This window comes from Brettanomyces bruxellensis, chromosome 9 (assembly GCF_011074885.1).
Source record: "Brettanomyces bruxellensis chromosome 9, complete sequence".
In the NCBI taxonomy this organism is placed as follows: domain Eukaryota; kingdom Fungi; phylum Ascomycota; class Pichiomycetes; order Pichiales; family Pichiaceae; genus Brettanomyces; species Brettanomyces bruxellensis.
In genome coordinates, this window is record NC_054690.1 from 2927117 (window position 1) to 2940674 (window position 13558).

At 36.8% G+C, this 13558-nt stretch overlaps 5 protein-coding genes across 5 annotated transcripts; 3 read left to right on the forward strand and 2 right to left on the reverse strand.

Annotated features, from left to right (window-relative positions):
- Positions 1-335: 335 nt before the first annotated feature.
- OSH6 (Oxysterol-binding protein OBPa) lies at positions 336-1762 on the forward strand (the record flags this gene model as incomplete). Its single annotated transcript, XM_041281598.1, has 2 exons — positions 336-366; positions 441-1762. The coding sequence occupies 2 exons, from the start codon at positions 336-338 to the stop codon at positions 1760-1762; spliced, it is 1353 nt and encodes a 450-aa protein (XP_041139389.1).
- A 1661-nt stretch (positions 1763-3423) lies between these two features.
- On the reverse strand, positions 3424-6654 carry BRETT_003085 (uncharacterized protein; the record flags this gene model as incomplete). The annotated part of the gene is made up of 1 exon (XM_041281599.1): positions 3424-6654. The coding sequence occupies one exon, from the start codon at positions 6652-6654 to the stop codon at positions 3424-3426; it is 3231 nt and encodes a 1076-aa protein (XP_041139390.1).
- A 565-nt stretch (positions 6655-7219) lies between these two features.
- Positions 7220-8185, reverse strand: BRETT_003086 (uncharacterized protein; the record flags this gene model as incomplete). Its single annotated transcript, XM_041281600.1, has 1 exon — positions 7220-8185. The coding sequence occupies one exon, from the start codon at positions 8183-8185 to the stop codon at positions 7220-7222; it is 966 nt and encodes a 321-aa protein (XP_041139391.1).
- A 376-nt stretch (positions 8186-8561) lies between these two features.
- Positions 8562-9452, forward strand: BRETT_003087 (uncharacterized protein; the record flags this gene model as incomplete). Its single annotated transcript, XM_041281601.1, has 1 exon — positions 8562-9452. The coding sequence occupies one exon, from the start codon at positions 8562-8564 to the stop codon at positions 9450-9452; it is 891 nt and encodes a 296-aa protein (XP_041139392.1).
- A 1113-nt stretch (positions 9453-10565) lies between these two features.
- BRETT_003088 (uncharacterized protein) lies at positions 10566-13358 on the forward strand (the record flags this gene model as incomplete). Its single annotated transcript, XM_041281602.1, has 1 exon — positions 10566-13358. The coding sequence occupies one exon, from the start codon at positions 10566-10568 to the stop codon at positions 13356-13358; it is 2793 nt and encodes a 930-aa protein (XP_041139393.1).
- Between the last annotated feature and the right edge of the window lie 200 nt (positions 13359-13558).

The window sequence follows — 13558 nt, forward strand, 5'->3', positions numbered from 1 at the left end:
ATCATTACTGGCTGTGTTTTCCGGTGCTGCACACCGGGGTTATTTTTCCTTCGCATTATTTTTAAATTTTTTAACTATTCACTCAGCCGGAGAAGCCAGCTAGCTCGCTACACAGCAAACAAAAATTGAATGTGCTTACTACTGGTAAAACAGATATATTAGTATCAACAAAATCTTTCTATAGCTAACTGTCTACCTCTTTATATTTGAGGGAAGTCACTTTTTTTGGATTGCTTTTCTGGTGTACAACTACTTTGATAATCGAACAATTAAGCGAGACTCGGCAATCACTGTATTTCCTTCCTTTCAAGCTTTTAACTTTTATTTTATTTCAAATGATTCCTTCGTTGAAATCAAAGTTGCTGGGTAAGTATTCGAACGTTTGAATATAAAGTTATAATTGAGTTGATCACTAACATGGTCAAATGTATATACTATAGGCCGATCGGGATCCGCCAACAAGAAAACATCCGGCAACAAAAAACAGGCATCAGAGGTCAAAAATGTTGAAGATATCGATGAAGTTGATGAACAAGGCCAGAGTATTTTATTGGGAATAATTTCTCAATTGAGGCCGGGATGCGATTTATCTAGAATCACCCTACCAACATTTATTTTGGAGAGGAAGTCAATGCTTGAGAGAATCACAAACCAGTTACAACAACCGGATATAGTCATTGATGCCGAAAAAAGTAGGGATAACCCGCTCAAGCGATTTTTACTGGTTGTGAAGTGGTACATGTCATGCTGGCACATTGCCCCTAAAGCGGTGAAAAAACCATTGAATCCAATATTAGGCGAATATTTCACCTGTTACTGGGATTTACCGAATAATGAAAAAGCCTACTATATATCCGAGCAGACTTCGCACCATCCACCAAAATCATCTTATTTTTACGCTATTCCATCCTCAAACATTCGCGTTGACGGCATAGTTGCTCCAAGATCAAGATTTTTAGGTAATTCCACCGCGGCTATGATGGATGGCACAACAAAATTAACCTTTCTTGACATCAAGGATCCAGATACAGGAAACCCCGAGGTTTACACGCTTACTCAGCCGAATATGTATGCTCGTGGTATTCTTTTTGGCTCGTTAAAGTTCGAGTTGGGGGATCACATGATTATCAAATGTGCAAACACGCATTATATGGCTGACATTGAGTTTAAAACCAAGGGATTCATTTATGGAACATACAATACTATAAATGGTGTTATTAGCAATACCAGTACTGGTGAAAATTTGTTTGAACTTACAGGAAAATGGAACGAGCAAATGTTCATAAAGGATTTGCGCACAGGGGAGAAAAAATTGTTTTGGGATTGCGAATCAGCTAATCCATTAAAGCCGAAAGTAAGAAGTTTGGATGAACAAGGTGCATATGAAAGTCGACGCCTTTGGAAAAAAGTTACTGATGCCTTAGGAAGGCGTGATCATAAAGTGGCTACTGATGAGAAATTTAAAATTGAGGAAGAGCAGAGAACGGAGGCTACAAAACGTGAGGAAGACGGTGTCGAATTTTATCCAAAACTATTTAGACCTTTGTCAATTGAAGAATCTGTCGAAAATGGAAACGATAAACTCGAATTTATTATATATAAGGATCGAATTGTGAACAGAGATTTTGAAGAGCGGAAATACGAACAGCTGGAGAACCATATTTGTGAGATGGCACCAATATTACCAGGTCAGAAATTCCGCAAAACCTTTGAAATACCGGCCTATCAGAAGCTTAAAGGAACTACAGACACATCAAACTGATTGATTGTTTATGTAACCTTGACTTGGATTCGTAGGAATTTTTCATTTTGCCTAACAAAGTTCGGTGATTTTTATTTTATTTACATACATTTTCTAGGATGACAAATTTATTCATAATCATTACCGAACAAAAAGCATATTCGTTATTATTTTCTACATAGAGCCCCGGTAATATAAAAAGTGTAGTAAAGCCTTTTGAATGTTACACATCTGTCAGATAGCTCTTTCCGTATGATATCTGAATTATTCACAGCTCTCTGTTCTTCCGAATAAAACAATATCGAAGGTTTCTGGCAAATTTGAAGATTTACTGTACCTTCATAATTAGCTATTTCTTTTTCCAAGTAAATTTTCATTTTCTTTGCATTTCCAGTACCCCAAGCGAGGTGTATTGCAACGTACCAGCCGGGATAGAACCTATAATTAATAAAAACCAACCATTCTATAAGTTGATGATAATAGAACAGTAACACATTAGGTGGAATTTTGTAGGCATGAGAATTGAAAGAATATCCTAGTTTCTGAATGCTGAATAAATAATAATTCTCATCATCCAAATTTAAAAGGAGTTGTGCCCAAATTTGCCACATTGACATATCGTTAAGTCCCTCTGTTTTTAAATAGCGAAAAATGGTATCGTTATAATACTGCAGAAGTTCATACCTATTTGCCAGCCTTATTAATGCAATCATAAATCGTAAGGTATAACAAGCGTAATAGCTTCTCTTGTGAATCTTGATAGAAAGCATTATAACATCTAATACTCGCTTACTGAGTGTTTCCTGACATTCTGGGTCTTTTAAAATGAAATATATTATAAATTTCCTATAATATAACCAAAGACTAGATGATTTGTTCGTTCTTGAAATTGAACAAGTCAAGTATAACGTGATAACCTTGAAGACTAGTTGCCTCTTTTCTTGCGAATGTTGCATCATTTCCCAACATATATTAAGTGCGGTGTGATCTTCAGCAGATATAAGTAATATACCAAGTGCGGCAAAAAAAGGGCTATCATTTGACGATTTTGGTCCCATATACAGAGTTTTATAACATTCCTGGAAACATGAGATCAACGTTGAACGTTTGATAACAATATCATCTATGCCCGTTATCTCATCATAATGCGAAGGAAGTAAGTGCTGTTTAAAACGCTTTGCAAGACCGAGATCCACTTCTAGAAGCTCATCAGCCACGACTTCTAGTCTGGGTAGATGCCCTTTGTAGTTTCCAAAGGCTTTTATCACTTCCTTTGTGACATTTAACGCCATTCAATATAGAAAATCTAGTGCATGAGACGTATATAAAAGCGAGCAACAAATAAATATACTAACAAAATAACATTTCTCATAGGACATCATAAAATGGTGTTGAGGCTCTCTCCCCTCTCCTTAAAAAAAAGATCGTTGGCGGAATCTAGATGACAGAGCTGTACTCAAAAAAACTTGAGCTAGTCGCCGACTTCAATTAAATTTACTAAATCGATAGCTGTGTACGTACTCAAGCAATCAAACTATATAAAACTGCATACCCCATCGTAAGTACAAATTATGTACATTTCTTTCTTATCAGTACTTGTGATACAAAAAACTACATCACTTATGCATATTTTCATATTCTTTATGAGTTGTCTTTCAAACTTTTAAGATGCATACCTATTCTTAATCATCAATCTCTGATGGCTTCAACAAGCCACCAACCAATTTTGCCTTTTCCTTTTCTTGACGAGCCTTTTCCTTCTTTTCTTCTTCTCTGTCATCAGCATACAAATAGTCGGTTGGATCCCCCCCGACTTCCTTTATCTGTACCAAAAAGTCTCTCAACACACCTTTAAATCTTGATCGGTTCTGATAACTACCGAACAAAACTTGTAAAAAGCTCGAGACTTGCTCACCCCGTAATTGGGGAAAGGCTTGCATCAACATATTACCCAAATAATTTCTTAAATACATCTCGTTGGATGTTCCAGCAGGAGCGGAGCCATCCGCATAAATGAAACCTGATATTTTATTTTCACAAACCAAACCAATCATTTTTGCTATCAGCTGTGACTGGAATTTAAATCCTGATTTATGATCTGAGTCCGTAATAACAAAGAAAACATCAGATATGATCGAAAAGAAATAATTACGATAAAATCCGATAGCAAATTTGTTTGATGGCCCAAGCTGCTCGATGTTACTAAGAAGCTCTAAGCATAACTGTAGGCCTGTATCTTCAACCTCTCTATTATTATGCTTGAGTGCCCACAATATAGCATCCACAAAAGATTGAAAAGATTCAGGAGGAAATTGGAGTAATGCATTAAATCCCTTTAAGTTGATCTCACGGAGAAGCTTATAAAATTCAACTCTATGCTCAGGATATTCTGTAAAATCTTTGTTGATCATATCTAATGTTGGAACAAAAACGGAAGCCAGAATTTGAACAGTTCCGTCGGGAATTCGGTTTCCGACTTTAGCAACAACAGTGGACAAACAATGCAAAACTTCCGCATCTCGGGCATCCGGAACACTCTCCTTGTAATCTTGTAAAATCGTTGATAAAAGATTTGGAACAATTTCATTCACAATTTGTTGTTCATCATTTGCCTTTGACACATATATCTCAAGAAGAGTAAGAATTTCCTTCTTTATGGTTCTCCATCCACGAACCTTCGGCGTCTTGGTGACAATAGCTCCATCTGAAGTTACAGCAGCCGAAATTAAACGGCTCACTGCGCCATATAAAGATAACATGTCATTATATATACCCATTAATTGAGGAGAGAACCCAGAGCCCAATGGTTCACAAACAGCGACATTCGTTTTCAAAATATTGGCAATAATTTTAACAATCTCGGGGTTAGAAAGTAAATTTGGATCACTACCCGCTTGATTGACCACAGTATGCCATGCAACATTAGGGAGATGCATTAAAGTAGCAAGAAGATGCGATCTCATCTGGGAATCACTTTGAGAGGAAACAATTACACCGCAAGCTTTATAGAACGAGTGCACTTGCTGGGGTTGCAAATCAGCTGTAGTCTCTTGGATGTTCTGTATTATTTCATTGATGAAAGGTTGCGTTTCGCCGGCTTGCTGAATTACAAAATGCCTGCGACATTTGGTAGCTATCTTATTAAATGTATCACATGCCATGTCTTGAACACCTTCATGGGTTTCGTGCATGAACTCAAATAACTTGTTCACCACTGTTTTAAGAAATTTCCAATGGGCCTTCAAGAAACGAGGGTATTGACCCACAATATACATTATATTGGAAGCAACAACGGCCTTATTACTTTTTCCACGCTTCATTTCTGTTAGAGCAAGAAGGTCCTTGATCACAGTGACAAGAAATCTTTTCTCTCTTTCTTCATCCATTGAACCAGAGATAGATCCTATAGCCCAACATAAAGTATTTATATTATGCCAAGACCACTCAGAGCCATCAATTTGTGCAGCCAATTTGGCTGACATAATATTTTCCATATCATTGACATCCAAATGTGTCAAATAGACTAAAACCTGGCGTTCAGCTTTATACAACTGAATGGTATCACTTTCTTTCACGAATTCTCGAACAATTTCACCTTCATCATTTTCGACGACCAACACTTCTTCAGGACGAGCCATATTTTCTATAATAACAAGCCTTAACTTCGATAGAACGTCCTTGTAGTTATTTCTCCTCAACTGAAGACCCTCAAATATATCTGGATTTGGTGCACCATTTCGTGAGTTATATTCGAGACGTTGCAATGGGCTTTGCGCAAGTCGCTGAGGAAGGGATCTAATCTCATCGTATAAGCCACTAACAAGTATTGACCAATAATCAAGGCACGTTTTGAACAATTCTCGCTCTTGAATTCTGGAAAGCCCAATAAGATAATTATGTGCCGTGATATTTAACTCCCTCAGCTCCGGACGAGATTCCACAGCCTTTAAGTGGTCACCTAAAAATGTTACCAAAAACAAAGCCAAATCTTGTAAGAACTGTTGCTCGGCAGTAGGTGCCCTCCGATAAAAAATTTTCAAGTCAGAATCTGGTGCTATTGTTTTATCGACAGCATGAATCGCCATAGCAAACATTTGCACAAGCTGGGAATCATACTGAGGTGCAACCAATTGGGAAACCTCTACTAAACACTTAAGAGCGGCTCTTCGAAAGCCATTCTCGGGCAAAAACTTTCCTGTAATTAAGTTGAGTAGATCTGTTTCAAACACAAAACCCAAAGGTATCCATGGTATATACTTCTCTAATGCATTCAAAGTCGCTAAAATAACGCTTGGCTTATCCGCCTTATCAAGGATCTCAAAGCATAATTTAAAGATTTCTCCAAACTCATCGCACAATCGCGTTTTAAGAGCAGTTACCTTTGCTTGAGTCATTTGTCCAGCTGAATAATCGAAAATTTCCTCTGATAATAACCTTAATATTCTCATATTATTTTCACAAACATTATAACCTGCTCTAGAGGATTGAACCAATTCAGGAATAAAATTTGGCCAGTTTTGGGGCCAGTCCTGCTTCAAAATTTGAACCAAAGTCAAATCACATTTATTGATCAACGCTTTCTGTGATTCAAATTGAGAATCATCCTGACACATCGAAATAATCATACTAGCAACAAAATTCCTGATACCCTGTCGTTGATCATCAGGAAGCGCCTTCCAGCGACTTTTTATAAGATTATCAAGAATCGAAAGACCAATATATTTGCTTTCAGAATCTGAGGAATACTGAAGTATTTGATCGGCTTTAGTCCATGAATCAGGGTGATTCTGAAACTTCGTAAGAATTTCCTGGGCCTTTTTCTGCTCGTCACCTGAACCCTTGTAAAATGTTTCCACTATTTGGTCAAATAGCTTGACATCAAGATCTTTGGATAAGTCAAGAATGGATTCCATGATGTATTCAAAAAATAGGATTAAACAAACAAAATGCTATAGTCCACAAATTTAGAAAAGAAGCAAAATTAATCAACTTCTCAGATGGATAAACACACTTAATTCCAATTTGCACTTCACAAATATATTCAGTTAGAGCTTTTAAATTCGTTTAAATAGACGGACAATACGAAATAAAGATATGAATGTATTATACATTTGGCCCCATTTACCTGCAAACATGCAAAGAAGAAAAGAAAGTAGAATTTATATTTACTCAAAAAAAAAAAAGACCACACCTCGAAGGGAAGGGAAGGGATAACGGAGTATATATGATCATAAAGAAAAATTTAATATATATGTATATATTTTTCTTTTCGTTTCTTTTTCAGGAGGAGTTTTTTTTTTTTTTTCTAAAAAAATACGTTAAGAATGCTCTCTTTCGTACGCAAAAAGCCATGATAAATGAACACATATTACAATAAAATGATAGATATTACGTTAGAAGTAATTAGCAAACGTAAATACGTATATATACACAGAATAATATAATTATCCTAATTACCCAAAGGCATTAAAAGATAATCTATAGCATACCACTATTCCAGTTCGGGACATCTGCTATTTCCTTGCTTTCAAAATTTCTATTTTTCAATGCGTTGAAGGCGGCAATATCGAAACACCATCTTCCCAGTTTCCCAGATCTAACCAACTGAACGAACTGAATGGCCTCTCCGGAATAATTTGGTCTCTTCATATTATCCCCTCTCCACTTCCGGTAGTTCATATTTTTTGAGGCCATACCTGCCAACAATTCGTAAACGTCGTTTGTAGGATGATCCAAGAACTGCTTGTAAGCTTTCCCTGAAGAATCTGTAAGATTCATAACAAAGAGAATATAATCCGCCATAATCACTGGATCAGGTTGATTGACATCGGAAACAATTCCCGCCACAGAAAGGCTGAACATTTTCCATTCCTTATCAACTCTCGGTAAAAGTACCCCTGGAGTGTCATAGAGATATATATCCGGACATTCACATATCTTTATAATCTCCGATGTATTCCTTGTGACACCAGCATGCGATCCGACCTGAGCAACACCGTGCCTTCTCTTCTTCATCAAATTACCTGTAGATTCTTTCAATCCTAAGTTTCTTAAAGCATTTACAAGTGTTGATTTTCCAACGTTGGGCATTCCCACCACCATTAGTCGTAATCCTAATGGTGGTTTCGGATACATACTTTCATACTTCTCTCTTAAATATTGTATAAGATTTTTCACATCGGAAACCTTTTTGCAGTCTATAAATTTCCAATCTTCATGTAACATTTTATTATACCTATTCATAAGGGATGATGTGACGTTACTTTGATCTTTCTTCGTATAAAGTACTAGTCTTCCCTTGTCACGTACTATCTTTTGAAGAAGATCATTTTTGGAAGAAACAGGAACCCTTGCATCACGTAGCTCAAGAATAAAGTCTATGTGAGGTGCTAGCTGTTTCATCCTTGTCAGGGCTTTAGACTGATGACCTTTGAAGTCAGCCATATTTATAGTATAGTTTGGAAATATTGTGCGTGGCCTGAAAAGGGCACATACTATTTTTGTGCTAAACATTCTTTATCTATGTTCATGAATTTAATACTAAATGGTCGAACATCGATTTTATAGCAGTATTGTGACAATTCATTTTACATTTTAGATGATCGTATATGTGCTCCAAATTCTCTTTGCCTGATTATCAAATACCCTTTTTTATTTTTATTTTTTTATTTTTTTTTAGTTGAAAACCTTTCATTTCAATATTTTTCCTGTACAACCATAATTCAAATAACCCATATTAATTGAATTTTTATCAAAATATACACATGCGTGCTAATTATCAGAAATAAACGCTATCAAGAATATCAGCTGTATTATAAAGATGCCATTAATTCTTATGGTAGGCTACCCCTCCTCCGGTAAGTCAAGATGGGCTCAGAAGCTTGTGGATGCATTGGAAAATCGTATATCGCAGTTGAAACCTAGCGACTTAGGCTCTAACCTGAAGATTAAACTTTACAATGATAAAAGCCTCGGAATAAAACATGAAATGTATAGAGAATCGGTATCAGAGAAGGCGATTCGGGGAGAACAGATGTCTGCAGTCAGAAGAGACTTGAGCAAAAATCAAATAGTTATTTTAGATGCTCTGAACTATATAAAAGGTTTTCGCTATCAGCTTTATTGCGAGGCAAAAAACTTGGGGACAACATATTGCGTTATACAAGTGATTGCTCCTACGGATAAATGCTTTCAGTGGAATGCTGCTAGGCCAGAATCTGAGAGATGGGAAGAAAATTTAATTAAGGCTTTGATTATGCGATTTGAAGAACCAAATGGACTAAATCGTTGGGATTCACCACTAATACCAGTGACATTCGATGACGTTGAACTTCCATTTGAGGAAATATGGAAAAGTATAGTTCTTAAGAAACCACCTAAACCGAATCACGCAACATTTATGAAGGCAGCTACACCTGCAAATAGCTTACAGGAACTTGATAGAATGACTTCTCTAGTAATCGATCAAATTATTCAATACCAGAATCTCAATCAATCCGGTGGTGTTGTACTAGTTAAAGATGATTCCGGATGCACAAACACTGATCAGAAATGCTATGTTCATCTTCCACCAAGAGTGGTTACAATAGCAGAACTACAGAGAATGAGAAGAACATATATAGCACTGAACAGGATGCGTACAATTGCAGTAGATAGAATAATAACGCTGTTTGCCGACTTTATGGATCATGCATTTAATAATAATGACTAACTAGAACGGGTTTAAATATTAGTATACGCTTTCATGGCGAACCGCTTGAGTTTCATAGGACAATCTTCATTCACTAACGATCACTTACAACTAACTTGAATCAACTTGAATCAAAATAGTGGCAATTTGCTCTGCAATTTTGTATGGTACTACCATAAATATAAATACTTATAGATTAATGGTGTAGAACTAATAGACTGACAAAACCTTTTTTTTCAAAATTGATAGGATAGTCAGTGTTGCGCTCATCTACAGGGCTTTTGGGAGCCAGAAATTTGGCGTATTTTAATTTTAATTTGAATGATTTCTAATTCATATATTATGTATACATTTTTTTTTTTTGAACTTGAAATACTCGACCTACTTCAAAAAATTTCCCGTTCGACGAACGAAATGAGTCCGTATAAATATTTATTTCTCTCTCTGAGAGTGAAGTGAGGTGAGGTGAGTGTTTCGGTATCAGGAATAACTGCACATATTTGCTTCTCATTTTTTGGAATCATTTTACCAGTACAAGACCTTTACTACGCTTATGGTAGTCTTTATCAATTTCTTTTTGCATTGTGGATTCCTTTTAAAGTGATTACTTGCTTTATATTATATGATCTCATAGAAGATTTGCTTCTTTTTTGCTTCTCTTCAAATACTTTTTCAGGAAAGGAAGCTGTTATATCATCTCATATTGCTTTGCAGTCACAAAACTAAGCGTGAATCAAGGCGATTTGTCACTACCTTTTGATTTTAACATTTACCTCTGTCTTTAATTGTGAACTCAATTTTAGTGAAATATATCTGACCTGATCGGAGGTTTAATAGCTTTAGTTACATACTGATCGAATTCTATTCATTTGCATTTCTCTAGAAGAAGATACTTACTGACAGAAAGAATTCAGGTGATCAATTGTGCTTTAAATACAAGGATTACCAACATATATTGTGTTGACAAAACATTTAGAAGAGGTGGCACTACAGGGAGGGTTGAAGCTTCAGCAGCACATTAAACTTTACATCTATAATTTTTGCTAGTTGGGTTTCAGGTCATCACAGTACTTTAAGGTTTTAAGCATCCAACAGCGATAAACATATATATAGCAATCTTAACAACAGAAGACAATGTCAGCTAGCAGAAGACATAGCACAGGAACAACACTTTCATCTTCATCTGTTGCCCCAAAAGGATTTCAGAAGCCCACAGGACAACAGCAGCAGCAACAACAGAGATCTATCGCCAGTGAAGAGGAGTTGCTAGCAACAAACCTTCAGGAGACCTACAAGGCCATATTAAAACTTGAAGTTGAAACACAGCAAGGATGCTCCGAAGTTAATCAACGGCTTGCTGAGAATGATGCAGGCGCTGAAATTACATCACAACTTTGGATATTGTACAAAAATGTTGTGCAGTTGCTTGATCACTATTATGATTTTCTTCTTTATGCCTTATCACCAACTTCAGCGAGGGCTGGAAGGCCACTCGTGATGAACTATCGTATATTGCGGAGAATGTGGGTTTATGGTGTAGTCTCATTTTTGGAGGTGTTAAAGAATGTTGCCGCTATTTTTGTTGAACACGAAATATGTGCCTGCTTTATTGCCTATGCTTTTAACATCATTTCTTGTTTAACAGACGCACAGCTTGGTGTTGAAGGCTGGTGGGCAGAAAAGCTGGGTGACTTATCTAGAATGGCCATAGCACTTTATCCAGGAAGATATATGGACTGGAAAGCCTCTTCTGTTTCATGGTATAGAGCAGCTATGAGAACTCAGTATGGCCATGGAAAGATTTATTACCATGCATGCACCGTTGAAAGTGATAATTTAGAAGCACTTATGGACATAGGTAGAAGCATTACATGTAGAGACCCATTTGTCCCTACGGAACAGTACTTGCGAATGATTGTGGATAACGTATGCTCACAAAGAAACATGCTAAGTTCAACAGAAATGGCAATGATAGATTTTGTTAAAATTCACAAAATACTTCTGCTACCAAACTACAATGCAAACCAAGAAATGATAAGCCTTGTTTCCCATTACGCTACGCACTTTGGGATGGATAGCAGTAATGTGGACTTTTTTCAACTGCGTGGAGATTCTGATACGGTTCCGAATGAAAAACTACAGTTTTGGTATCAAAAATCTGCAAACTTTGCTTTGTGTAATATCAATCACCTAATAGGATTTGGGGATAGTCGAAATCCCTTTGCCAAACTTTTTGGTTTACCGGAAGCATTGAAGGAGAGAAAAGAAAGAAAGGACAAGCACAAAAAAACATCAAAATCCGGAGACGCACAAAGCACAACCAGTGGCAGGTCAATCGGCGATGATGCTGAGACCATTTATTATTCTACCGCGGATGAACAAACAGAAGAGGCTTGGTTTAGTCTTTTAGACTATGTAAACAGTGGAGTTTTGGAAATTTCGGTCAGGATGTTAAGACAGTATGTTTCTGGGCCATTACAATCGTCCACACCACATATGATAATATGGCTATACTTTGTCTTATCGGTTGGCTGTTCAATCAGGCTTCATCCAACAGCAAAGCCTTTATTTACACAACTATTTCATCACTTCTTTCCTTGGGCCAAAATCATTCCTTATCTCAATGATGTTCTCTGTATTCTTAGGTCATCAGTGGAAGGCCGCTCCAAATTTAGATTGGCTGTCAATATCTTTAACAAGGGTGACGAGGATGTTTTATGTCATTTAACTGAAAATGAAAATTTATGGGAGGCGTGGAAGTGCTGGGGCTCTGTTTGGTTTGACAATGTTTGTCTGAAAGGCGATTATTCTTCTGCCTATGAAAGCGGAGTTCAAGAATCGATATTTGACATTCCATATGGCGGTCCTAGATACTCACCTGCCGTTAATGGGCCAAGATTTATTAGAATAGCATTGCTTGCAACGTATATTGCGCGTAACTATCCAGAACTTGGCCTTGCTATGGAAGGGAATATTTTCAAGTATTATTCAAATCAAAGTTCGGAAACCTTGTCCCCTGCTGAAGTATCTGGTCTTGAGTACTTCTATCAAGATCAACGTTTGCGCAATTTATTTGAGAAGATTCCGGAGGCCTTAGTCGTTAAGAGCAAACCAGAATTAGAGATTGATTGCTCCGTATGGGCCGGAGAAAATATCAATCCTAAACTACCTACATTAGAAGACAACTCCTATGGTTTTATGACTGAGGTTATCAATAATGATTATCCGGCATTTTTGAGCAAGTTCCAGCAGCAAAATGATGGTGTGGATGCAGATGATGAAAGCGAATATTCTGATATATTTAATGACCAAGGGGTGTACCAGTCGGATTCTTTGAAGATCTCAGGTGACATTGGTGATAAAATAGATACGTCTCTTACTTTCTTATCATTAGATACGAATACATGGCTAAAACACTGTGGACGGATCTTCAAATGTGTTAGAGCTAGAATTTTTAGACTCTCTGTTCCATTGACAGTATTTCAAGAACTTCGTTCTTTGAGACGCTCGACAGATGCTTCAGTGGCTGATTCTGCAACAAGAGCGGTTATCATCATTCGTCAATTATATGCAGATAAAAGTGTCTTACCAGTTCGTGCAGATGGCTCCAAGGCCTCATCTTTGAATGAGACATTGGAATTTGAGCAAAATCAGAATTGGCGTTCTAATACCGATGAAATTATTATGAAAGCGGTTAAACTGAATGATGATCTTGGAAAATCTTTATTATTAGGAAGCAATTACCGCATTAACCAAGGTGGTAAAGTACTCACTCGTGTCGAGGCAAGTGTTTTCAAATACAATATTCTCATTACAGATGATCGTAATATGAACTTACGTGCGAAAGCAATCAGATTGAGCAGCTTTTCAAGTCATTGGCTATTTGTACGGATCAACAGGATTGCAGACGGCAGATGTACTGATTGATTGATTACAAACTTCTTTAGATGTTTTAGGTTTTTCCTCCCTCAATGAATTTTTATCTCTATTGTCGTACTTAAATTAAAAATAACTTTACTTTTTCTACTTGCACACTAGAAGCGATTGCATTTGCATTATTATCGTTGATAGCCGTGTCTAGAAGCTTCCCGTCTTCTTTTATCCATTCAACAGGATGAACTTATGTG